Below are 27,529 nucleotides of genomic sequence, written 5' to 3' on the forward strand. Positions count from 1 at the left end.
GGTGGTTAGGGAGGGAGAAGAAGCTGGAGAGCCCTTGGCTTTAGAAACCAGGCAGTGGGCAGAGGAAAAGGAGCTTCCAGGAAGAGGAATGGGCAGGTTCTCAGATAGGACTAGGGGATCAGGACACTCAGTGCTGGGAACAGATCGTTTTCTTGACCACACATTTTTGCCTCTCCCTCATTTCACATTCACTCTCATTTCACACATTTGGCTCTGATTCCTGACTAGATTACAAGTTCCCTGAGGGCGAGGTCCATGTCTTATTTTCCTTCTTGTCTCCGCTTTGCCTAGTACAGCTCTGTACATAGACTGATAGGAAATGTGAAAGCCCTCTGCGTACAGATGATTAATCATCCTTAGAGTTTTTCCAAAGGCACAGTCTAATGCCAGAAACACATTTGTTTAAAACGTGCGCTTAGATTTGAATGAATCTGCCTAAATGGTGCCATCTGTTCTCCGGCAATTTCAGAAACATTTTAATACGGTTTTACCTTTAAAAGGACAAGCAAATGGGCATGCCCACAAGACACGAAGACGTCCTTAACTAAACGCAGAGCAGATACCAGCACATCCAATCACACTTAAACAGCTCCACATAAAGAATGTTTTCTGAGGTTTAAGAAAATTTTATCTAAAAGGACACCAACCACTACTTCATGCAGAAAATATTTATGAGACATTACAAAACTGTAGGCATGGACTTCTACAGCATATTACTGCACTTTAATTATAGACTCCAGAAATGTAATTTCATTTTCGTAAATATCATATTCCTTTGAAATAAATGGGCACGCGCTCCAATGTTTATTAATGGTCCACATTTGATTGCACTTTCCCCATATCAGTTTCGAAGCCGAAGACAGCTGTTGAGAATAGTCTGTGTTATTTGTTTATATCGATGTTAATTTGACTTTAGTTACAGTACTGTAGGATTTATTGTTGTGCGAATATAACAGTGAAACGAAACCCATGTTTAAGTTCTGCAAATAACTTACAGTCACTTCCAGAACACCTCAACTTAGGTTCTAAATTTGAATTTGCGGTTTTACATGCACAGTTATTTGCTGATCCACTTTAGCATGCAAAATCACACACTGGCTAGGTTTGTGTATAGTTATTGTGGCAACAAGTAATGGGTCAAATTTTCAGCCTATTTAACTCACTAGCTACATCATCATCACCAAAACTATGCCATCTGTATATTTTGCTAGTTGGTGTAAATCAACCATGGTGTAGATCAAGAAGTTATTTTTACGAAAGAATTTCTGGTTGAAATAGCATCCAGATATGTTTCCCTATCTGCATACATGTGCATTCATACCAAAATTCTTTGGTTAAGTCCCATTTTGCAAAGGTGGGAATCTGAACATATTTACTCTCATGAATATTCATTTGGAATAGTCCTAGTTTTTTTATGATTTGACAAGGTGGTACTGCTAACGAACATCTTGACTCAGCTCATTTTCTTTCTTGTAGAAAATTTATAATCTAAAAAAGTACAGAGAACAATAAGACCAGCATATTTTAGTTTTCACAACCGAAAATTTTCTTCTAATAATTTTTGAATAAACGAAATAGCATGTCGCAGAGAAAGCTGATGTGTCCTTGTTGGTCTTCTACTTCTAACCTCAAAAAGGCCACCACCATCATCAATTTGCCCTATCCTTCTGGTCCACATTGTTATCCTTTTAGTGACTTAAGTTATACTCCTGTGAACAATAGGTAGTCCCACTTGTATGATTACATAAACTCTATCACAGGGTTCACATCATTCTTTAATTTGCTGTTTTTCTTCAGCACGAGGAATTTCTTCAGAAACCTATCCATGTCAATATTTCTGAAGGTTATTTCATTTTAACTTCTCTGTATTTTGAATTATCCCAGCCTATTAATCTCTTCTGCTGCAGACGTTCATTTAAGTTGTACATTTTGCACCAATTTCCCAAATAATGTTGCAGTGAATGTCCTTATACCTGTGTCTCCTGATATACCTACCCAAGAATTCTCTCTAGGAGATACACCTAGTAGTTTCTTGGTAGGTTGTGAGTTTAATGCATTAACAATGTTGCCACATACTGTCAAATTGCTCTTATTAAAGTTCTTAAGTTACGTTTCCAACAGCAGTATATAAAAATTCCCATCTCCTTAGGTCCTCAGCAGCACTTGTTGTGCTAGACTTTATCTTTTTAATTTTTGCATTCTCGTGGGTGTGAAATCATTTATTCTTATTTTTCAAAGTTAGATAGTTCTCAAAATTTATAAATTGGAGCATTTTTTTCAAATATACATTAACCATTTTTAGATTCCTTCTTTATAGGATCCCTATTCTAGCTTTTGCCTTTTTTTCTGAGTTGTCTTCTTCTTGAGTAATGAGTTGTGTATTTCAAATCTTAATCTTTAATCAGACTTACATATTGCAAATATCTTCACCCACTTACATAAGTCTTTAAATTTGGGGATATTTTGCCAAATATTTAAATCATATTTGAGTCAATTTATTTTTCTATTTTTTATGTTAACTGAAAGCTATCCATTACTACCCTGGACTGATTACAATATACTTCCATATTTTCTTGTGTTCTTGTTAATATTGTGTTATTTTACACTTAAGGCACCATTTGACCCAGCTATCTCACTTCTCAGTTAATATCCAAAGGACCTAAAATCAGCGTATTTCAGTGATGCATCCGCATCACTGTTTCTAGCAGCTCAATTCACAATAGCAAAGCTATGGAACCAACCTAGGTGCCCTTCAACAGAAGAATGGATAAAGAAAATGTGGTACATATACACAAAGGAATATTACTCAGCCTTAAAGAAGAATGAAATGATGGCATTTGACAGTAAATGGATAGAGCTGGAGAATATCATGCTAAGTGCAATCCCAAAAAACCAAAATCTGGATGTTTTCTGTAACAGGCAGATGCTACTACACATAAGGCTTTATTCTATTTTTGAATCTGTGTATATAGTGTAAAAAGTTAACCTAAATTTACCTTTTCCTACCTGGAGTGCCAGGTATTCTAGCACCACTAATTAATTAGTCTGTTATTTTTCCTCTGCAGTGTGATGTCCCCTGTGTCCTACCTGGAGTTGCTCACTGAGCACAGCATGTTCCATAGACCTAGTTGTCTGCTCCTGCTTCAGTGCTCCTCTAATGACCGTGGCTTTGTGGTACACCTGGACATAGGAAAGGACAAGCACCCCTCCACCCTGCTTCTTTCACAGAATTAATTTTCTTTTTATATGAAGATTTTCTCCTACTTGATTTTTAGAACCACTTTGTTTTATTCTGGGGGAAAAAACTGGAAATATTCTTATTTCAATTGCATTATATATATAGGTTAACATACAAACTTTTATATGTAGATTCTTAGTTTTTTCATCTAAGAATTGGTATATTTCAGGTTTTCTTTTTATGTTCTTAAATACTATTTCATCAGTTCCCTATAGATCATATCTCTTACATAAGTAATCCCTTGTTATCTCCTTGTCTTTGTTGCCATTCTGAATAATATTTGATTTCCTAATTCTTGTTGGGCTGTTAGAATTTAATTGATTTTGTATCTAGCAATACTGATAAACTTTTTGGTTCTTATCAGTTTTTTTTTTTTTTTTTTTGTAGAAGCTCTTGAGTTTTCTAGGTTGACTGTAAATATTCTATACACAATGACATTGTAATGCATTCTTTTCCTATTATTCTGCCCCTATGTCGGTCTCTTTTTTATGATGCTGGTTAGAGCCTGTGGCTCAGTGTTGAGCAGTAGCAGTGACCTAGGCATCCTTGTCTGTGAATCGTGTTTACCATTGGGAAAACTGTTCTCTTGATACGCACACTCTCTTCTCCTTCCTGTGAGGTTAAAATAGCCATTTTCAATATGGATGGCCAAGGATAGGCATGGATTATAGCTTGGTGATGAAATAAAGTTGTCAGCCTGGTGAGAGGATTGGGTCTTCACCTCACTAGAACGTTTCTTTACGTCACTCTCTGAATTAACCCATCCACATTGGTTTTCAGTCATCGGCGGTAATAACATTGAAAAGCACGTACTTTATAGGTCTCAGTTACAAGTGTTTTTGTTCCATTTGACAGTGTTGGCTCCATGGGAAATGCTATATCTTTAGAAATACACATTTAAATCTTCTGACACTCTTCCAAAGTGCTCAGTTCTAATTATTTTTGTTTTGCGATTTCTTCTTTCATAGACTCCCATGAACCAAGCCTCGACCCGTTCCCACTGCATCTTCACCATTCACTTGTCAAGCAAGGAGCCAGGCTCTGCAACTGTCCGGCACGCCAAGCTCCACCTGGTTGACCTGGCTGGCTCTGAACGAGTTGCCAAGAGTGGCGTAGGGGGCCAGCTTCTGACCGAGGCCAAGTATATCAACTTGTCACTGCACTACTTGGAGCAGGTAAGGCAGCAAGAGTGGGACTCACCACAGCAACGTCCTCGCACTTCATTTGCACCTGCCATTCTACTCTCTGTTAAGTAGACCTAATAAACAGTTTGCCATTTTCGTCTTTTTAAGTGAACAGTTCAGTGACAAGTATTTTCACCATGTTCTGCAATATCACCGCCATCAATTTCTAGATCCATTTCATAATCCCAAGCAGAAACTCTGTGCCCATTAAACAATAGCTCCCATCCCCTCCTATCCCCGTAGCCTCTATACCACCTTCTGTACCTGTTATCTTGCTTATTCCAGGTGCCTCATATAAGTGACTATTTGAATATTTGTCCTTTTATGTCTGGCTTATTTCACTTAGCATGATATTTTAGAAGTTCATCCGCATTGTAGCATGTTTTGGAATTTTATTCCTTTTCAAGATTGAATAATATGCACTTATTCACTTGGTTCATCCACTTATCCTTTGAAGGTCTTGATGGTTGTTTCTACCTTTAACTGTTGTAAACAATGCTGTAGGAAACACAGGTGTATCTACTAGCATTTTGTATATGCCATTTCATTTAAACCTTACAACAGCCCCATGTTGTAGGTGTTGGGTTTTAAAAATCCAAGTCCTCCCAAGGCCTTCCCAAAGTTACCCAGTTACTGGGTGGCTGAGGATTTGAACTGAGATTTACTTGACTATACAGCCAATGCCTTTTTCCACTTACTGTCTCATTGCCTTATTGTCTTTATTGCAAAATTAGTAGTGAGTGTGACTATAGCCTCCTGTTGACTAATCCTTCTGGCTTGTAGATTGGCTATAACTTGGAGGTGGCCAATATTTTTCCAGCTTCCGGTGACTTCATCTAGTCAGCAATTTTGACCCCTTAGGCTCAATTTCCCTCCCTACCTCTAATCCAAGTTGACTACGATCCAGCCCAGTAGGTGCTCTGATTTTAATTTTTGAGTTTGGTACAGAAAGCTTATCTGATTTTAACTAAACATATCTTCCAAAAAAAAGTCTTTATCTCCAACATGAGTGGATTGGATTAGATGATTTCTCAAGTTCCTTTCACTTTGTGAGCATGAGCAGTGTGAATTGAATGTTAAGGATGGCAACTGTTTTCAGATTCTAGAAAAGAAACATGATTAAAAACTGGAATGGAGAAGTACAGAGGATATTGATGAGGCAGGAGGACTTGTTAATGAATGTTAAGGCTAAAAGACTTGAGGGGAAAACAAAGAACAAAACTTTTTTTTTTTTTTTAACGGCCTAATGAACCCTTTTGAGACTGATGCTGTCCTGATAGTAAATGCTTTATAATGGTTGTGTCTGCGAAAGCTGGTTGAGAGAAACCGAAGGGAGACTGTGTGAACAGGATGCACATGGTAGCTTCTGACCCAGTGCATCCCAGTAATGCAGCACCCAGAGATTCGGATCTGCATGGCATCCCAATCATTTTAGAATTTTGACAAGAGTCAGCAGTCCTTAGCTCTTTCTTGCTAAATATTCCACACTGCTTATGCTTAACAGAGCTTTTTACTTAATAGGACACTTACAGAACAATGATATGAAAACGTAATGAACTGTATTCAAAGTGCTTTATTTCAAAGAAATGTATCTACTTATTTCAGATGGCAGCATAGTCTGTTATAATTCCCATTATGTCCATCTGTTCATATAACATAAAATTCATCAGTTAAATCGAACTTTCTTCCAATTGTAATCACTCAAGAGAAATAAATGTCTACCCCCTTTTCTTCCTTTGTTCTGCACAGGCTTTGCAAGCTGCCTGTCACTAAAACTGCTCCTATCCTCACATTTCCTCTCTTCAAATCCTCGTAATATCAGCCTCATGTGAGTGGTCTTGGTGGCTACATGACATTTGATTTTCTGTATCAATAATTAAGCTATCTAACAGATATGTGTAAGGACCTATAAAGTGCTAAGCACTGGAACACGGTGACAGACAAAATGAGAGTGGTCCTTGCCCCAGGGTCTCATGGTTTGAGGTAGGAGGACAACTTGAAGCAAGCAAGCACGAAGTCTGTGACTGTGGTGGGGTGAGAGCTGTGGAGAGGAAGGAGAAGGAGTGAGCAGAGCTCATATGGGGACCTGACTCAGACTGAGGAGGTGAGGGTTCAGGATGCTTCGCTGGTGGCTGACTCTAAGCCGAGGCTTGAGGGAGGAATAGGGGTGAGCCAGGCGAGGCAAGGGCCTAGAGCAGGTCAGGCAGTGGGAACTGGAGCCTCTCAGCTCCTTTCTCCAGCCCCCTGGGGGCATTGGGTCATTCTGGGTCCCAATTTCACCCATGTGTCATTGACTGTGGCTCTTATGTATAATTTATCTGTTTCATTGTGACTGCTTCTTCTCATCTGTTAACTATTCACCCTCATATCCAAGTGGCTTTGTGGGCAAGAAGGAGGCTCAAGATAAGGTCAGGGAATGAGGAGAAAAAATTAACACAAGCTCAAGAGGAAAAGATGGGAAGGTGTCAATGTGGGAAACTGCAGTGTGTGTAAAAATGGATATGGGGCATTGAGAGCTTGTTTGGAGGTTCTAGCAGAGGAGTGCAGCTACTCATACACCCCTGACCGCAAAAATGGTCCTCCTCTATCGGGGAGGGTCGTCCTCTTCGACTGAGCATGCAGCTTCTGGAGGGACGCACATGGAGCAGTGAGGGAGGAAGGGGACACCGGCCTAGCCAACCAGATCAGCCAAATCAACCCTGGCCATCAATGGAGTGACAGATGTCGCAGCCAGATCGCCCTCAACATACTACAGGGACACAGCCACATCAATGTTTATAGCAGCACAGTCCACAATACCTAGACTATGGAGCCAACCTAGATGCCCTTCAGTGGATGAATGGATTAAAAATGTATATACACAATGGAATTTTACTCAGCAATAAAAGAGAATAAAATCATGGCATTTGCAAGTAAATGGATGGTATTGGAGAAGATAATGCTAAGTGAAGTTAGCCAATCCCAAAAAAAACAATGCTGAATGTTTTCTCTGATATAAGGAGACTGACTCATAGTGGGGTAGGGAGGGGGAACATGGGAGGAAGATGAACTCTAGACAGGACAGAGGGGTGGGAGGGAAAGGGAGGGGGCAGGGGATTAGCAAGGATGGTGGGAAGTAATGGACATCATTTTCCAAAGTACATGTATGAAGACATGAATTGGGTGTCAACATACTTATATGCAAACAGAGATATGAAAAATTGTGACATATTTGTGTAATAAGAAATGTAATACATTCCACTGTCATTTATTTTTTAAAAAATTGATATGGGGGTTGAGTTCATTTAAGGGGAGCTGCTGGAGAGCAGGTAGATGGGTAGAGAAGGGATTTTGGAATCCATTTAGAGATACTGAGAGAGAGACAGGGACTACAAGGTAAGAAGAATAATGAAAAGAGTGGGAAGATGATGAAATAACATAATTCAAGGACTTTTATAATCAAATTATCTGGGTATAGTACTTTACTATGTGGCCACAGAGACTGGAAGTATAACACAATTTAGTGTAACTAGCTTCATTCATTCCTTCACTCACTAGATTGTGACTGAGTGGCCCCTGGGTGCTGTGAATTACCTTAGGCAGCGGGGAAAGAGGCAGTGCTACCATGTCACCAGCAAACACAGGAAGAGAAAACCTCTACTAGAAATCCATTTTAGTGTTGATAATTATACCTTCTCTTTCTCAGTTTCAATGTAAAAGAGATGAACTAGGACATAGCTTGCTAACCTGCCTTGCATTAATTAGCCTGCATGGTTTAGGAATTTTATGCAGAATGAGATTTGCCCTCCTGGCCAGAGCTGGGAAGCCCCACACCTGCTGGGAGGGTCCAGCCTGCCTGAGTCCAAGGTACCTTATTAGGGTTAGAAGTAAGTAAATTTCTGTTAACCAGAGTATCATTGGTTTTGGAGTTTTCTTGTGTATGCAGTACTTTTTCCAAAAATTGTCCTCAAAAAACATTTTCAGCCACAATAGCAGGGTACGTCTTCACCCTGGAAATTGAGTTTGTGTGAGGAAAAGCACAGGCGCCATGCATGCTTGTGCTCACTGTAAACCTCACCAAGTGCCCCTGGTGTGACCCGTGGCCTCCGTCAGCCCAAACATCAAGTGAGAAACCACCAGGAATGGAGAATGTTTGCTCTCCACCTCTTCAGAAATCGGAATCTGGCTGCTTTCAGCCAGTTATGCAACAGAAGTGGACTTTTTCAGAGTTTCAATTCCCATTTGGCTCCTGGCGCATATGTTATGTTCAGGAGAAACACTGACAGTGCCAGTGGTAGTCAGACCGCTCTGAATCCTTGTCAGTTTTCAGAGGATAATTTTCCATGCCCTTCTGAGATCTTTAAAAGAAAATTGCTTTAATTCATTAAATAGTAAGCTAGTGATTATAATAGTCATTATTGATTCCAGACCCAGCTTCTAGGTCCTTAGAAATGTTATTAAGTATAATGTGAGTTTCCACTCTTTATCACCTTAAGAATGCTTTCAGGAGCATTTGACATTGTGTTTATATAAGAAACCCCAAATGGAAGTAAATAGCTTTTTTTTTTTTTTTTAAGAAAGCCAGGCTGTATGACTACACCCTATCCCTGTGCCCTTGAGAAGATTATTGGGTTCCTGCCCCCTTAGACTCAAGAATCATCTTCCTCTGCCTTTTTCCTGAATGCCTGCCCTTTCTGTGTCACTCTGCAGATTTGTGTCTGTTCTAGTGGGCTGGGTTCATTATGATTCTTTCTCCTGGCTACACTGATTGATTCAAGGGTGGGTCAGGACCCAGGCTGGTCCTTAGAGAAGATCAGGAATTTTGTTTATTGATTAGGGAAACAATGTCCTGTCTCCCCTAAGTTATGAATAAGGAAGTATATAACATCAGGGCACTTGGAAGCCATCCTGTGGCTGTGAGGAGGAGCTGACTTCTGCCACATGAAAGCAGAAGAGAGTTATGGGCAAAACTACATCCTTGTTGGTAGCACTAACCTTTGGAGTCATTTCTAACCTGGGGCCCCTCCTGTTCAATTCCATGAGCCAATAAATTTCCCTCATGATTGAAACCAGTGTGAATTACATTTTCTGTTACTTAAAACCAAAAGTGAGTTCAGTAACACACAATTTAATATCAACAGGGAGTTTAATAAGCATGTTCTTCTTTATGCAAAGTTGTCAATAAAGGCATTGGATAGAAAAGATATATAAATATTATTTCCTAGAGCAGTGAAAAGGTGATTTTTTTTTATGAAAGAACCTCAATGAACTTAGAGAACTATTAGATGCTTAATAGATGATTCATAAATAACAATGCTTCTCTCTCTGCACACCAGTCATGCCAATCCATGTTTGGTCTGGTACTTGGTACTTGGGCCACCTTACCTGTTTCAGGTATATAACTTGTTCTTTAGGCTCTTGGGGCCTGAACCTTTGCTCAGCATCCCTTGCCACTCATATCAAGGCTGCCATGTTCTCCATCTTTCTTCCTATTACACTGAAACAGATCACCCAAATCTTATTCCATATTGAGGACCCTCACACTGCCTTTCCAAATGAAACTAGTTCATCCATTCATTGTGTTCAGTACACGTTGTATTCATCAGGTTTCTTAGTTGCAAGCCGGAAAGTCTGTGCTAGCTATTTTAAGCAGCATAGAGTTTACTAAACATAAAGAATCTCAATAAAAGTTAGAAATCTGGCTTGGATACCACCCAGCTGGAAGCAAAGCAACCAGAAGACACAGCTAACCACCCCACTGAATCGTTCTGCAAAACACCTCTGTTATCCCCACCTGGCACTTACGACATTGAGGGCAGGGTTTCAGAAACTTTACCAGAGCTGCATCAGAAGAACCAGATGGCTACCACCTTTCTCTTTCACAAATCTGATTCTCCTCCTTATGGTCACTACCTCATATTGCTTATCTCCAGATCCCACACAGGGAATCTGCTTGGTGGGGCTACGTTTTATGCAAAATATGAGTTGTGAGACAGACTAAGATGTGTAGTTTTATATGAAGTCAAAGTAGAATGGGAGTGTCTTGAGTACTGATGGAGACAACTTAGTTTCTGCCACATGTACTAAGTTCTGGAACGTGGTTTTAAGCAGTGGAAATAGAGTAGTAACCAAGAGGCATGGCATCTCTGACTTGGAAGAGTAGAACATTGAGTGGGGAAGCAGATGGAGAACAAGTAAATAAAGATAATTTAAAATAGTGGTAAGTACTAGAAGAAAAATAAAATAGATTAACAGGCTGTTAATATTGCTGTGTAATATTTGACAGGGTATCCAGGAAAAGACCTTTAAGGACATAAAATTTGAACAAATATTTGAATGAGAAGAAATAGAAAGCTGTGTGAAAATTTGAGGCAGGAGGGTCCCGAGTAAAAGGAACATCAAGTTCAAAAGCTTTGATGTGGGAATAGCATTGGCCTGTGAGAAGGCCAGTGCAGGCAAGGAGAACATGGCAGGAGACGAGGTCAGATAGGTCAAAGGGTGCCAGATTCCATAGGACTTGAGTTATTATATTAACTGTATTGGGAAGCTACTAGAAGATCGTAAGCAGGGAAGTGACTTGGTATAACTTATGTTTTATAAAGACTGCTCTGGTTGGTGTGCAGAGAATAGGCCATGGAAGGGCAAAAGTAGAAGCATGGAGATGACTCAGAGCCTTGTGCAGTTGTCCAAGCAAGGAATCATGGAGGCTTAGGTTGGAGTGGTCCATTTCTGGGTAAGTCTTATTGGAAAACCTAAGAAACCTAGAAATTGCTGATGGATTGGATATTGAAAGTGAGGAAAAATAAAAGATGATGGCTAGGGCTTTGGCCTGAGCAACTAGGAAAATGATGGTGTCATTGATAATGATGTATAGACCTGAGAAAGAATCAGACATGGGGCAGAGAGGAGAGAAACCCAGGTGGCGATGAAGAGTCACCAAAGAGCTGATAGGTCAAGAGAGGTTCAGACTTGGGGTATATATTGGGAAGACATCAAAATAGAGATTCCTGTAAAAGCCAGGAGATAGGAAGGGATTACCTGGGAAGAGAGTATAAATAAGAAAGAAAAGAGGATCAAGAACAAAGCTCTGGAACTCCTCACTACTTACAATTTGGGAAGGAAAAAAGGAATCATTCATTAACTAGCTTTTTAAAAATATTTATTTTTTAGTTGTAGTTGGACACAATACTTTCATTTCACTTAATTATTTTTATGTGGTGCTGAGGGTTGAACCAAGGGTCTCGCACGTGCGAGGTGAGCGCTCTACCGCTGAGCCACAACCCCAGCCCTATTTTTTTAAAATAATTTTTATTTGTAGTTGGACACAATACCTTTATTTTATTTGTTTATTTTTATGTGGTGCTGAGGATCAAACCCAGGGCCTCGCATGTGAGAGGCGAGCACTTTACCACTGAGCCACAAACCCAGCCCTATTTTTTAAAATATTTTTTTAGTTGTAGTTGGACACAATACCTTTATTTTATTTATTTATTTTTATGTGGTGCTGAGGATCAAACTCAGTACCTCACACGCACTAGGCGAGCACTCTACTGCTGAGCCACAACCCCAGCCCCTCATTAACTAGTTTTTGAGGAGAGCTAAAACCAAAAAACATGGTGTCCCAATTACCAAGTGAATGGAGTGTTTTCCCAAAGGAAACAATGAGTGCCTGTGTAGAATACTTCATCCAACTCAGAAGGCTAACAAGAAGTCAGTCAGTGCTTTTGGTACAATTGAGGTTGCTGATGACCTTGGCAAGCGTCATCTTAGTCTAGTGCAATAGTGGGCATCCAGAATGGGCAGCAACCAAATGAAAGAGAGCACAAGAGGAGATGCATGTAGGAGCAAAGTCGATGAGGACAGAAGAGGAAGAGGGTGGGGGGCTGAACTGAGAACAGTAACAGGGAAAAACAGAGTGTTCTTTAGTGATAGGAATGTAGGAATCCAGTGGCAGATGCACGACAGTCTCAGTCAGCTTGCTTATATCTGGTAGAAGGGTGGCCCTCAGCTCAATCTGAGGTTAGAGAGAAGAGAGAGGAGGGATGCCGTGACATGGGGCTGGCTCACCACTGAGGGACAGAGATTTGAAGAGGGAGGAGAAAGTATGAAGGCCTCCTTTCTGCAGTTGGGAAACTGATCCAGGACTGCTGGGTTGTAGTAACACCTGGGCTTATGAATTTAAAGTGAAACTAGTGGTATATGCTTTTTCTTAAAACAGCTTTCGAAAAACAATCTTGACGTCTTATTTTGTAAACCAAAGTAGATCAAAAGGTTGTGGTGATGGGAACTACATAGCTGGGCAGAGGGAGGGCTGGACCAGCAGGTGTTGATATTCCTAGGGTTCAGGATCTTATGATGCCCCTGAATTGACATTCTGTGGGCCAATAATTCCAGCTGCTTTGTAAGGGACATCCTAGCATTGGATAATCTTCCCAGGATGATCCTGGTGCCTCTCTTTGGGGACAGCCCCAGCATCCCATCATCCATCTAGTGCCTTCCTATTAAGTACCTAAGGAACCCATGAGGAGTAAGATAAGCTGCCTCTTTCATCGATGATGAGAACAAACATGTCCACAGCACTTACTATGTGCAGTTACTACTCAAAGTGACTTACACATTGTAATGCCTTTAATCATTCTACTGTTATGAGGTAGGTACTATATTTATCCTGGTTGTACATGTGAAGACATGAGGCAGAAATGTCGAGTGGCATGCTCTAGTAAGGTTAGGACTTTCCCCTGGACAACTTGCATCAGAATCTGGGATCTCAAACTCTTACGCAGCTTCTCATAGCTCTTGTTCACTGTTCTGCCTCTGCCTTGGAAATGGGGCACACAGCTCAATTTGTTTGTTTTTTGTTTGGATAGGGTACTGGCAATCCACACAGGGCCTTGTGCATGCCAAGCAAACTCTCTTCCACTAAGCTACATCTCTAGCCCTACAGCTCAATATTGGTGGGGTCAAAGTCATCAGGCACAATTTACTATTATGTTTTTATACAGATTTTCCAACATCTGGAAGCAGAATGAGAGTGTGTCCACTTGTCTGCAAGTCACTTCATCTGTCCAGAAATTACAGGGTTCACAATGCTAGGTTCATGCTACATTTACTTGATTCCATCTTTAGCATTCTTGTACTGAATATTCTTGCTAAGGTATTTATTCCGTGCCCAACTTTTAGATGTCACCCTGCATTTAGTCATTCTTTCTTTTCCTATTTTTATTGCTGCTGAAGCTCCACTGTTTGTCACTTGAGCCTTTCCTATCAAGGTAATGCTATTGTTTTTTTCAACTTTATCACAGGTCATCATTGCCCTTTCAGAAAAAAAACGTTCGCACATTCCTTACAGGAACTCCATGATGACCAGTGTCCTGAGAGACAGTTTGGGAGGGAACTGCATGACCACTATGATTGCGACGCTCTCTTTAGAGAAAAGGAATATCGACGTATGTTGTTTTTCTTTTTTTCTTTTTATTCAGGGGATCTTAGCCTGGGTTTTCCTTGCTGGTTTTGGGGATCAAGTTGAGGGTCCTGAGTGAGTTTCCATCTTTTCTGCTGGGTTGAGATAGGCTTCAGGGGTGAACACACCACAGAGTTCTCAGCATTAGGTTATTTGCTAGCATTGTAAAAAAATCCATTTGAGAACTGACTTCACATATACCAGGTGGTTTGAGAAAGCTGTAGACACAAATTTTGGAAGGCCTGCTTAAATTTGAAAGGCATTTTTAGGCAGAGAAATGAGAGAGTCTTCTCTTGCTTCTCTTGAACAGTTTTGCTCCTGGCTAGTAAAATCCGGGTGCCTTGGAGGTGTACCTGAGATCTGTCCCCAGACGTGTCCCAGAGTGCAGCGTGCTGGCTGCTTTGGCGGTGCCCGGCTAGTGAACGGCTCTCCTGGGCTGCTCTGGAGCCAGCTGACGTTTCCCACATTGCAGTTGCTGAATGTTTGGGGTCCAGATCCTCTCCAAGAGAGCAGCAGGGTGCTTCCCAGAGCACGCCAAGCCTTTGATGGTGAGGTGCCGTGAACGGCCTCACTTCTTGGTCTGTTACAAATATTTATTTTGTAGTCTCTCATGTTTGTGGTTGTGGTACCTGCTGTGATTATGACTTACATGTCTGGTTCTGGTTTAACAGATCAATACTTAAAAACACATGTCAGTTGCCATTTGGGGTCTTAGGATCTCCCATATTTTTGGCATTGGTCATTTTATTAAGACAAAATCAAGAAAATAACCTTCCAGAGCTAAGTTCCCTAATTTAGAGGCATCATTCTTCATTGTGGTTTTTATATACATCACTCTTTAGGTATGCATCTTTTTTCTATGACTAAAATTTAAGTTTTGTCTAACAAGAAATTTCTCTCCCTGCTATAACCCTTTTAAAAGTTGTTTTGCTTTGTAGGAATCTATATCTACCTGCAGATTTGCACAACGAGTGGCACTCATAAAGAATGAAGCTGTTCTTAATGAAGAAATCGATCCCAGATCGGTAAGCAACTTGTAACTGTTGAAAAAAATGATTATATCAAAGATTAGCTAAAACTCGGGCTGGAGCATTTACTCTGTACTAGACAGTGTTCTAAGTAAGGCATTAACTGATTAAATTCTCAGAACAAGCCGATGAGTAAATGCTGGCTCTGTCTCTGCAGATAATAAAATTGAGGCACAAGGATGGTAACTTGCTCATAATCACAGTGCTAATGAGTCTCAGCAACTTAGACCCTGTCTCAAAATAAATCTAAAAAGGGTCAGTACTCAGTGATAAAGCACCTGAGTTTGATCCCCAGTACCAAGAAACAACAGCAATAACAAAAATAAGTAGCAGAGCCAGGATTCAAATCTAGACAGTCCAGCCAAGAATCTGTGCTCCTACCTCCAGCTCCCACCACTTTACCACAGAGTTGTGCCCTGAGACCTAAATACATAGGCAGCCTGTTCCAAAACTCAGTTTAGCTTTCTAGAGACAAGAACAAGCCATCTTGTATAAATGCTTATAACGAAAGAGAAATGCTAATGGGAAAAATATTTTGAATCACTGTCCTATATTCTAGGGACTTTCAAAAATTATCAGTCTGATTCTTGGAAAAATGAGCAAGTTTCTTGTTTGATAGTAATAAGTCCTTCTTTATCAAAACACTTTTTTTAAGGGAAAAAAACTTCAAGTTTCATGAATGTATATATTTTCTCTTTTCTGTTTGTTAGCTTTCTATAAAGGAAATGCAGTACCAAATCAGCTCATGCCAACACTTAAAATGTAGAAATGAAATATCTCAAGTTTTGTCAAATTCTATAATTAAGATTGATATATTAGGCACAGTGGTGCCCACCTTTAATCCCAGCAGCTCAGAGGCTGAAGCAGCAGAATCACAAGTTCATAGCCAGCCTCAGTAACAAGAAGAAAATTCAGTGAGACCCTGTCTCTAAATAAAATACAAAATAGGGATGGGGATGTGGCTCAGTGGTTGAGTGCCCCTGAGTTCAATCCCTGGTAACCCCCCATCCCCAAATAAAAGATTTGTTAGGGCTGGTGAAAGATACAGCTCAGTGGTATAGCATGTGTCTAGGCTCTGTGAAACCCTGGGTTCAATCCCCAGCACTACCAAAAAAAAAAAAAAAAAATGGATTATATAACATTTTTTAAAAATCACTCAATTTTACTTATTTCTCCAGAATATAAGCTGATGTAGGTTTTCTAGTATGCATTATTAAGGAATATGAAATCTTGCCAACAGTGCTTCAATTAAAAATTTCTCAAATTTACTGTTTTCCATATTAATTACTTCCTCTTGATTATTTGCCCCTTCTCCCCTGAAATCATTACACTGAAGAATAGAGAGAAAGGAAGAAAAAGGAATGATGGGAATATCTGTTTTACCCTGCTTGCCTCTGGGAGCACCAGGCTTCCCTGATAGAATTCTCTTCTGGAGAAACCAATGGATGAGGCAGGAGTCTATTTCCGTTCAGGCCCTGGTCAGGTATCAGCATCAAGAAGAGCCCCCACAGGGAAGAAGAGATGGAATGCAAGGGCCTGAGTCAAGAGAAATTGCACTTCCTACTGTCCCTACCTTCCAGCTGCCCTATGACATTCCTGTGAAGAACAAGACAGACAGTTATGACATTACTGCCCCGAAGACAAAAATTAATAAAAATCAACATATTAGACATTGGAAGGGGTTTTCCTTTGAATTGTCTAGAGAGACGCTTCCTTGAAGCGACATGATGAATTTGAAGAAAGGCGAACATTATTATGTGTTTGATATGGATCTGTGAGAGATTTAAAGAAAACAGAGATGAGGAGTGAAAAGCTAATAGCTGATAATTGAACAAGTTGCTGGGGTCTGCCTAGTACAGAACAATCTAGTAATTAACAAGTGTTGTTTCCTCATTTCTATAATAATTTCTTCTGAACACTGACATTTCTATTTATTATTTTACATACATAGTTTATCTGAAGTGTAAGTGACAATTGGAAATTTGTCTAGAAACCACCTAAGACACAACTGGGTGGGATTTCTTATGCCTTACTCTCAAATTATAATGGCAAATGTGGAAGCAGCCCTGTAAGATGGGAGTGATCAAGGATCTGCCCTACTTTCCTTAAAAGTATTGGTACTTCAGAGAGAGAAGGTGATAAAAGAACTGTGAGCCAGGTCAGAGTTGGTGACCGGGCTTGGGCCAGTATCTTCTCAGGATGGCTTTAATTTCAGAGTTCCTGCAGTAATCTGATGGGAGGTATAACTGTGGTCATCTCAAATCATAAAAAGTTGGCTTAGTTTGATATATCTACTTGATAAGACAGGGAAATAATGTAATTTTTTACATTTCACTTTGAAAGGTTTAATAGAAGCAAAATGTATTGCACCAAATATATTAATTTTTTGGAGGAGAGTTCAAATGAATGACTCACGGTTCTTGTCTGAAGATTTTTGTTCTTCATAGCTTGATGATTCTGGGAATATTTTTTAAAAGAAGCTAACAAATAAAATTCAGACTCTCCTATATGCATTCAAATAAAATCCTAGGAACACTGACATGTGCAAAATACTCAGTACCACATTCTTTGGGACTTCTGTTCATATTGATGTGGTCCAGATCACTTGAAACTCACCTAAATAAATTTTTAGAAGCATCTTTGAAATATATATCTGAGGTTGAAAGAAATTAAAAGAATTCACCAGAGCCTGAAAGAAAGCTGAGGCTACAGTTGTCCTGGAGTGGGTAAAAAGAGTTGTAACAAAGGGATAGGAGTAGGTCCTGGAATTTTGAACCTAAGATATCTTCTTATCTCCCTAACAAAAAGCCTGTGGGAGGGGGGGTGGAATCTAATGGCATAGAGAGACATTAGCGCAACTTGTCTGCCTTAGCCTGGACTCTAAGTAGAACAAAAAGTACTTTATATAAAAAACTGAAACTCTCGGCACTACCTCTCATGATTTTGAAGTTCAAATTCATACAACCCTTTTAGCCTGGCAACCTGCTAGCAAAGTTATGGAATTAGCAAAGGTACTGAAAGACAAACTAGATTTTTTTTCTTTCTTTTCTCTCTCTCTCTTTCCATTCCATTCTTTCTTTTTTGTTCTTTTCTCTCTTTTTATTGTCTGTTCTTTTCTCCCCCCACCCCCCTTCTTTCTTTTTTCTGGTGAGTAATACCAAATAGTCAAAGGAGTGTGAAAGCTGGATTGGAGCTGCTAATTTTTGTTTTAGGAAGTTTGCATAATGATCACAGGGGGTTTATTTCGAGGATTTAGGGATAAGCTGGGCGCCGTGGTGCATCTCTGTAATCCCAGCAGCTCAGAGGCTGAGGCAGCAGGATCTCGAATTCAAAGCCGTCCTCAGTAACAAGAAGACCCTAAGCAACTCAGTGAGCCCCTGTCTCTAGATAAAATACAAAATAGGGCTGGGGATGTGGCTCAGTGGTTGAGTGCCCCTGGGTTCAATCCCCAGTACCCACCCCAAAAAAGTATTTAGGAATAAGTTATCACTAGAAAATATATCAATGCATAGAAAAAAATGGGAAAAATAAAAAACAAAATTATAATGAGAATTTGTTTATGGAAGGCAATACAGGGGTGAGAGCTTTTAAGAGATCTATAATGTTTTATTTCTTAAATAGTGGGGACATGGGTGTTAACTTCAGCTATGTAGTGGGTATCATATATTATTTAATGCCTTTTCTGTATTCTGAAATAGTTCAAATTAAAAGACAAATTACATGAATGTAGGTGATTGATCACATGCACAGTTTAAATGAAAAAAAATTGGATGATTTCAAATAAAGTATTTGATAACATTAAGCATTCATCCACACACTGAAAGACTCATTAAACTGTAAGTGAACATTTAAACTAATAAAGCATATTAATCAAAAAATTACATAAACATCACTTTAAAAGTGAAATGTTAGAAGAAATAACAAAAGACTGTTTTAAGAATTACACATGAAGATCCTAGCTAGGACAGTGAGACAATAAAAAATAATAAAATGCATGAGAATTAGAAAAGAAGAAAACATCTGTCCTTACTTGCAGATAATTTTATTGTTTATGTAGAACATTCAAGAATATTTAATAATAAACAGAACCAAAATATGCTTGGAAAATTATTTAGTATGTAATCCAAAACTGAATTGCATTTTTGTATTCCAGAGGCTAACAATTAGAAAATATAATTTTCCAAAATTCCAATTACAATATCAACAAAAACTTTTTTCTACAAATAAGATATTTATAGAAAAATTATAAATTTTTATTGAAGGAGAGAGGCTTACCATGTTCATGGATGGGATGATTCAATGTAATTCCAAATAAAATTTGAGGAAGGCTTTTATATAATTTGATGAGCTAGTCCCAAAATTTATATGGAAGAGCAAATGGCCAAGAATAGGAAACTCTAAGCAAAATATGGAAGGGGGTTGTCTTTTCTAGATGCCAAAATTTCTTTAAGATATAATAATTTAAATTATAGCATTATCATGTATATAGGCAAATGTTTTCAACTCTAGCCCAGAAGCAGACACATTTACATGTAGAAATATGTTATACAGCATAATTATATTAGCAATTTTATATGGTTAGTCATATAAAAAATTGAAATTTGATTCCTATGTTATATCTTATACAAAATAAAAGCTACCTAAGTGTGAAAAGTAAAGCTTTAATGCTTTTTAAATATCACAAAATAAACTTTGGTTTGGGGTAAGACAGATTTTCTTTAAGAAAATACAAAAGTACAGCTTAAAAATTGCTAATTTGATTATATTGAGATTCAAAACTTCCATCTATCAAAAATAACACCATGAAGAGGAGAACATGATATAGATTGGGAGAAAATAGGTGAATCATGTAAAACTAGCAAAGGATTCAGATCCAGAATATATGAAGAAGGCTGCAGATTAATAAGGAAAAGAAAAACAAATCAATTGATATCTTGGCAAGAATGTGAATACATATTCTCAGAAGGAGAAACCCAAACAATCAATATACATATGCAAAGATGATCAGATTCACTAATATTATGAAAATGCAGATTAGAACTAAAATGAGATATCATTTAACACCTACCAGATTGATAAAATTAAAGCACCTGTCCATATTACATAGTAACAAAAATGTGGGGAAACAGGAACATACATACACATAGCTGAAGATAATGTAAATTCATACCATAACTGTCAAGTGCAACTTAACTAAGTATGGTAAAGGCATTCGAGTGATCATCCCAGAGAGGACGGAAGGGGAATAGAAAATAGCAGGTTCCAGTTACATCAGTATGTTTTGTTTGCTAAAAATTAATTCTAAGTCAGGTGTGTTGGTATACACCTGTAATCCCAGCTACTCAGGAGACAGAGGCAGGAGGATCACAAACTCGAGGCCAGCCTCAGCAACTTAGTGAGACCCCCTGTCTGAAAATAAAAAATAAAAAGGACTGGGAATATAGGTAGCTCAGTGTTAAGGTGTCCCTGGCTTCAATCCCCAATACCAAATAATAATGATAATAATCATAGTTGTTATTATTATTCTATAGCTATTTGATACAATATTAAGATTTACAAATTATGAAATTTTGGAGGAAGGAGAGGTTCTGAGGTCCTAAATAGAATAATATATATTCCATGCTTGTATAATTACATCAAAATGGGTTCAATTATCATGTATAACTAAAAAAGAACCGATAAAATGAATAAATAAAAAGATAAATAAATAAAAAAAATAAATAAATACAAAGATGGCTGGTAGGTACAGAAGTGCCTTTTAGATCATTCTCTAACCATTTTTATATCCATAAATAGTTCATAATTCTAAAAGATATATGCTCTCTGCCATCAGGTCACATTAATGAGAAACTGACATTTACCCTCCCACGTTGCCTTTCATAGATGATTATATGCCTTCAAAAGGAAATCCAGGAACTGAGGGATGAACTGGCCCTTGTCACTGGGGAGCAGAGGACAGAGGCACTCACAGAAGCAGAGCTCCTTCAGTAAGCCTGCAGACTTTTTTCTTTTTCTCGAACAGTGAAAGTTTGTGTTAACTTCTTTGTTGGCCTTGACATTACAAATTCACCTCAGAGCATGACGGTCTCCTGGGACAGTCTGAGATTGCATTCAGGCGCCAGTTAGAGTGGAGGCTTTCCATGAAAAGCTGCATGAGGCTGCCAGTGTCTTTGCCACCTCAGCTTTGAGCAAGTAAAGAACAGGGCATGGAGAGAATGGGAATCTCCTTCTCATGCCAGCTGCAAAAAAAGGGCTGGGGAAGAGTCATGCAGTTTTAAAATCCACACCCCAAACACTAAAGCTGTGGATCTCAGATCTGAAAGAAGTTCAAGAAACATCCTTTGTATTAAACTGCATCTTGCTGCAAGCACCAATTTATCCTATGCCAAAGTAAGCTTTCTCCTTTAATAAATAGATGGCCCATATATTGTAGTTCAAGCACTCCAACTGGGAATGAAAGCAGGTATTCAGGGCTTGTGCAAGCATGGCATCTTTCAGAGCCTTTAGATTTGTGGCCATATGGCATGTCGGTGGCATGCTGGGGCCGCGTTCTCTCTCTGATCATGCACCACAGTGGTGGGCTCTCTTGTTTTCTGTGCTGCTTATTTAGCATCTGTGTAGTGATAATAATGGACCAGGCTTAGAGCAGTGTCATTCTCTATTTCCAAATAACAAATAGAGCCATACAAGATTTTTTTCTAAAGATTAAACTGCCATTTCACCTAACTTTCCCTCAACAGAGAAAATGGTAAGTAAAAAGACCGTACCTGTAATACCAGCCACTCAGTAGACGGAGGCAGGAAGATCACAAGTTGCCAGGCTGGGGAACTTAGCAAGACCCTGTTTCAAGATAAAAAATAAAGAAGAATTGAGATGTAGCTCATGCTAGAGGATTTGTCTAGCATGTGCCAGGCCCTGATTTCAGTTCCCATACTGAGGGGGTGCAGGGGGCGGGGGGAAAGAATGCAGTTGTTTTCCTTAAACTGCTGTACAGCTTCCCAGGAGGTATGGCTAAAACTTGAAAGGCATTCAGCAAACTTTCTGTCCTCCAGGAAAGTGTTTCCTAATTCTACAACACTATATGTAGTAGGATAAGCCCCTGCAAAACTGCTTTGTGGCAAATTTGCAATATCACTCCTTGAAGTAGCTCGGGATATCCTTTATAGAATATTCTTTTTTGTTGTTGGTTCTTTTTAAGTTATACATGACAGCTGAGTCCATTTTGATATAATTATACAAGCATGAAATATATCTTATTCTAATTGGGACCCCAGTCTTGTGGATGTACACAATGGTGAGATTCACTGTGTTGTATTCATGTATGTATGTAGGAAACTTATGTCAGATTCATCCACTGTCTCTCCTATTCTTATCCCCCTTTCCTTTCCTTCATTAGCCTTTGTCTAATCCACTGAACTTCTGTTCTTCCTGTCCCTCTTGTATTGTGGGTTAGCTTCTGCATATCAGAGAAAACAGTTAACTGTTGATTTGGGGAGATTGGCTTATTTCACTTAGCATGATACTCTCCAGTTCTGTCCATTTACTGGCAAATGTCATAAAGTCATTCTTCTTTATGGCTGAGTCATATTCCATTATGTATATACACTACATTTTCTTTGTCCATTCATCTGTTGAAGGACACCTAAGTTGGCTCCATAACTTAGCTATTGTGAATTGTGCTGCTATAAACATTGATATGGCTGTGTCACTGTAGTATGCTGATTTTAAGTCCTTTGGACATATACCAAGGAATGGGATAACTGGGTCAAATGATGGTTCCATTCCAAGTTTTCTGAGGAATCCCCATACTGTTTTCCAGAGTGGTTGCACCAATCTGCAGTCTAACCAATAATGTATGAGTATACCCTTTTCCCCACATCCTCACCAACATTTATTATTACTTGTATTCTTGATAATTGCCACTCTTGACCAGAGTGAGATGAAATCTCAATGTGGTTTTAATTTGAATTTTTCTAATTGTTAGAGATGTTGAAGATTTTTTTCATATATTTGTTGTCTGATCATATTTCTTCTTTTGAGAAGTATCTGTTCAGTTCCTTTGCCATTTATTAAATGGGTTATTTGGTTTTTTATTGCTAACCTTTCTGAGTTCTTTGCATATTTACACCCTATTGAGGTGCAGGTGGCAAAGATTTTCTCCCATTCTGTAGGCTCTTTTTCCATGTTCTTGATTATTTCTTTTGCTGAAAAGAAGCTTTATAGTTTGATCCCAGCCCATTTATTGATTTTCGATTTTACTTCTTGCACTTTAGGAGTCTTGTTGAAGAAGTCAGTTCCTAAGGTGACTGTTGGAGTGTCTGGTCTAATTCCTAGGTCTCTGGTCTAATTCCTAGGTCTTTGATCCACTTTGAGTTGAGTTTTGTGCAGAGTAAGAGATAGGGGCTCAATTTCATTCTGCTATATATGGATTCCCAGTTTTTCCAGCACCATTTGTTGAAGAGGCTATCTTTTCCCCAATGTAGGTTTATGGTGCCTTTGTCTAGTATGAGATAACTGTATTTATGTGGGTTTGTCTCTGTGTCTTCTATTCTGTCCCTTTGATCTTCATGTCTGTTTTGGTGCCAATACCATGCCATTTTTTGTTACTATAGCTCTGTAGTATACTTTAAGGTCTGGTATTGTGATGCTTCCTACTTCACTCTTCTTGCAAAGGATTGCTTTGGCTATTCTGGGTCTCTTATTTTTCCAAATAAATTTCACGACTGCTTTTTCTATTTCGATGAAGAACATCACTGGAATTATAATAGAAATTGCATTAAATCTCTATAGCACTTTTGGTAGTATGGCCCTTTGACAATATTAATTCTGCCTATCCATGAACATAGGAGATCTTTCCATTATCTAAGTTCTTCAATTTCTTTCTTTAGTATTATGTAGTTTTCATTGTAGAGGTCTTTCACCTCTTTTGTTAGATTGATTCCCAAGTGTTATGTTTTTTTGAGGCTATTGTGAATGGGATAGTTTTCCTAATTTCTCTTTCAGCTGATTCATCATTGGTATATTCATCATCATTGCAGTTGATTTATGGGTGTTAATTTTATATCCTGCTACTTTGCTGAATTCATTTATGAGTTCTAGAAATTTTTAGGTGAGTTTTTTTGAATCTTTTAAATATGGTTTGTGTTGTTGACAGATATACTTGGAGCTCTTCTTTTCCTATTCATATACCTTTAATTTTTTTCTTTGGCTTAATTTCTCTGGCTAGAGTTTCAAGGACTATGTTAAATAGAAGTGGTGAAGTGGGCATCAAGTCTTGTTCCTGATTTTAGACGGTATGCTTTCAGTTTTTCTCCATTTAGAATGATGTTGGCCTTGGGTTTGTCTTATGCCTCAGTGCTGAGGTGTGTGCCTTTTATCTATAGTTTTTCTAGTGTTTTAAACAAGAATGGAGGCTGTATTTTGACCAATGCTTTCTCTGCATCTATTGAGATAATCATTGGATTCTTGCCTTTAAGTCTTATTTATGTGGAGAATATGTTTATTAATTTCCATATGTTGAACCAACCTTGCATCCCTGGGATGACACCCACTTGATCATAGTGCACTGTCTTTTTAATGTGTTTTTATATGTGATTTACCAGTATTTTATTAAGAATTTTTGCATCAATATTCATCAAAGATATTGGTCTGAAACTCCTTGATGTGTTTCTGTTTGGTTTTGGTATTAGGGTGATACTAGCTTCATAGAATGAGTTTTTGAAAGTTCCCTTCTTCTTTGTTTCATGGAATAATCTGAGGAGGATTGGTGTTAGTTTGTCTTTGAAGCCCTGGTAGAACTTGGGTGAGCATCCATCCAGTCCTGGGCTTTTATTTGTTGGCAGGCTTTTATGGCATCTTCAATTTCATTACTTGCAATTGATCTATTTAAATTTTCTATATCCTCTGGTTTGATTTGGGTAAGTCATATGTCTTTAGGAATTTGTCAGTGTCTTTTAAATTTTCTAGCTTATTGGAGTATAAATTTTCAAGATACTTTCTATATTTTAGAAGTGTGTGTGGCAATGTTTCCTTTTTTATCATGGATTTTAATAACTTGAGTTTCTTCCCCTCCTTCTTTTGGTTAGGTTGGCCAAGGGTTTATCGATTTTGCTTATTATTTCAAAGAACCAATTTTTTGTTTCATTGATTTTTAAAATTTTTTATCTCGATTTTATTGAATTTGGCTCTGATTTTTAATAATTTCCTGTGTTCTACTTATTTTGGTGTAAATTCATTCTTCTTCTAGGGCCTTGAGATGTAATGTTAGATTATTTATTTGGTGTTTTTCTATTCTTTAACGAATGAGTTCAATGCCTCCATAGTGTCCTGGAAATTTTTATATGTTGTATCATGTTGTATCACTTTTTTCATTTACCTCCAAGTATTTTTTTTATGTCATGACTGATTTCTTCTGCTATCCATTCATTATTCAATAGTGTATTATTTAATCTCCAGGTTTTATAGTAGTTTCTGGTTTGTATTTTATCAGTGAGTTCTAATTTCATTCTATTAAGGTCTGATAGAATGCAAGGTATTATTTTTTTTATTTGCTAAGAGCTGCTTTGTGACCTAAAATATGATATATTTTAGAAAATAATCCATGTGCTGCTGAAAAGAAAATCATTCAGTCATTGATAAGTGAAATGTTCTATATATGTCTGTTAAGTCTAAATTTTTTTTTTTAATTCTGTAGCTTCTTTGTTTAGCTTTTGTTTGGAAGATCTATGCAGTGATGAGAGAAGTGTGTTAAAGCCACCCAGTATTATTATGTTGTAGTCTATTTGATTCTTGATGATGAAAAGGGTGTTTGATGTATATAGATGCTGTATTGTTTGGAACATAACTAGTTATAATTTTTTATTATTGTATGACTCCCCTAAGCAGTATGAAATGACCTTTCTCCCTTCTGATTAACTTTGGCGTAAAGTCTACTTTATCTGATATTCTTTAAGAATACTAACCTAGAATTCCTTCACTGAAATGCCCCTTTTCCCTCAAAGAAAAGAATCGCCTCTTATTATCTTTGAAGATAACTCTTCAGATTTTTGATCTTCAAGTCATGCTCCAGCCAGAAAAACTAAGCCACTCCCAGCCTTTCAGTGAAAGGAATCTAATATAGTAAGACAAGAGCACAGAAGATGTATTGCTTAGAAACTCAACAAGCAGTGATGCAGTGCTCCAAGATCAGTAATGGCAGGTCCCACACTTAGAACTGGAGGGACAACAAGACAAGGTGATGTTACTAAGACTCAAGAGCTGGAGCTCACAGGTAGGAGTGAGACCTGGTGAGTGCTCCCAGACTGGCCATGGAGTACTGACCACTGAAGAGCCACAGGTGCTGACACATCATCCAGGCGACAATCCTGGACATCTGTTTCATCCTCCTCTCAGTCTTCCACCAGGGTCTCCCATTGGCTGACCTTACCTAGTTATTAAAGAAGTCAGGGATCAGTTTTCTGTGATGCAGAGTCAAACAGGAAAAAGGTGGAAATTGGGTCTTGATGCATCATATCAATAAGTACCAGTGTGTTTCTCTCATTCCTGTGTTTCCTGTGTTGCATAGGAGGCCCCGTTTAAGAGTAAGATTCTCAGTGTGGTGATTTCTATTGTCAGACTCCATTTGTGCTGCACCAAATCTAGAGTTATGGTACCAATAGAAACACATGAATCTCTAACCATGTCTGAAATCAACAAGTGGACTTATCCAGGGACTGGAGGCTTTGAGGAGTTCCTGAGATAGTGAGAGGAGGTTGAAATGGGCAAGAGGAAAGGCTTGATGAAGACACAGGTGCAACCCTGTGAAGGCTCCATGTCTAGAGGTGGGGGAACGCTGGAGCAGGAGGGGCTGGAACAGCCCAGGAGCCTTTGGCAGGGCTGTTGTGGTGAAAGCAGTTGGTCCTATGAGCCCTTGTGAACTCCTCCTTCCCAGCGCTTAGGACAGGGAAATTAGAAAGGACCCCAGGTCTCTGACAGAGAGGGGCTAAATAATCACTGCACACCAGCTGCTGCCTGCAGCTCTGCCAAGCTCCGCTTCTCACTGAAAACAATAAAGAACACAAGCACCCACAGCTGCTCAGCCCCTTGTTCAAGACTGGCTGCCCCAGATGAGATAGCTGAGAGTCTAGAAAAGATGAACTCACCAAAGGAAGGAGAGAAACAGACCTAAGTGGACTGCCAACAGTGTGAGAAAGACGAGAACAAGAGGGATTCACGACTTGCAGGGGCAAGAGAACTACCACACGTTATGCTTTAGCAAAGAGAAATACACAATGAAGTATAAGAAGCAGCAATACAAGCAAGTTTTGTTATATACTCTTTGTGATACTGAATATTGTCACTTATTAACTTGCCACTTAATTCCATGTATGAATTTTCCCATTTAAGTTATTGAAATAATCAAATGTCCCATTCATAACAGTTTTGGAGATAAGAGTGAAAACAATAAAATCAACAACAGATTAAAAACTGAGAGAGTTCTTGGACTGATTTCTTTTGATCCATAGATAAAAAACATATGAATGTCAATCTGGACGGATTCTACATAGATAGTATGTCAAGTAGCCATTAGTTTTTGCAAATAGTTCATTCATTCACTCATTATTTATTATTCATGTAGCATTCACAAAACTACTGTGGCCCT

General features: G+C 38.6%; 1 protein-coding gene across 1 annotated transcript in view; it reads left to right on the forward strand.

The window, feature by feature from the left end:
- The window catches only part of Kif6 (kinesin family member 6), a 380,879-nt gene that overhangs the window by 138,159 nt on the left and 215,191 nt on the right, over positions 1-27,529 (forward strand). The window contains 4 exon segments of the mRNA XM_027943549.2: positions 4,207-4,413; positions 13,704-13,847; positions 14,800-14,886; positions 20,773-20,876. Of these exon segments, the coding sequence (XP_027799350.2) occupies positions 4,207-4,413; positions 13,704-13,847; positions 14,800-14,886; positions 20,773-20,876 (542 nt within the window).

The sequence above is a fragment of the Marmota flaviventris genome, chromosome 6 (genome assembly GCF_047511675.1).
Source record: "Marmota flaviventris isolate mMarFla1 chromosome 6, mMarFla1.hap1, whole genome shotgun sequence".
In the NCBI taxonomy this organism is placed as follows: Eukaryota; Metazoa; Chordata; class Mammalia; order Rodentia; family Sciuridae; genus Marmota; species Marmota flaviventris.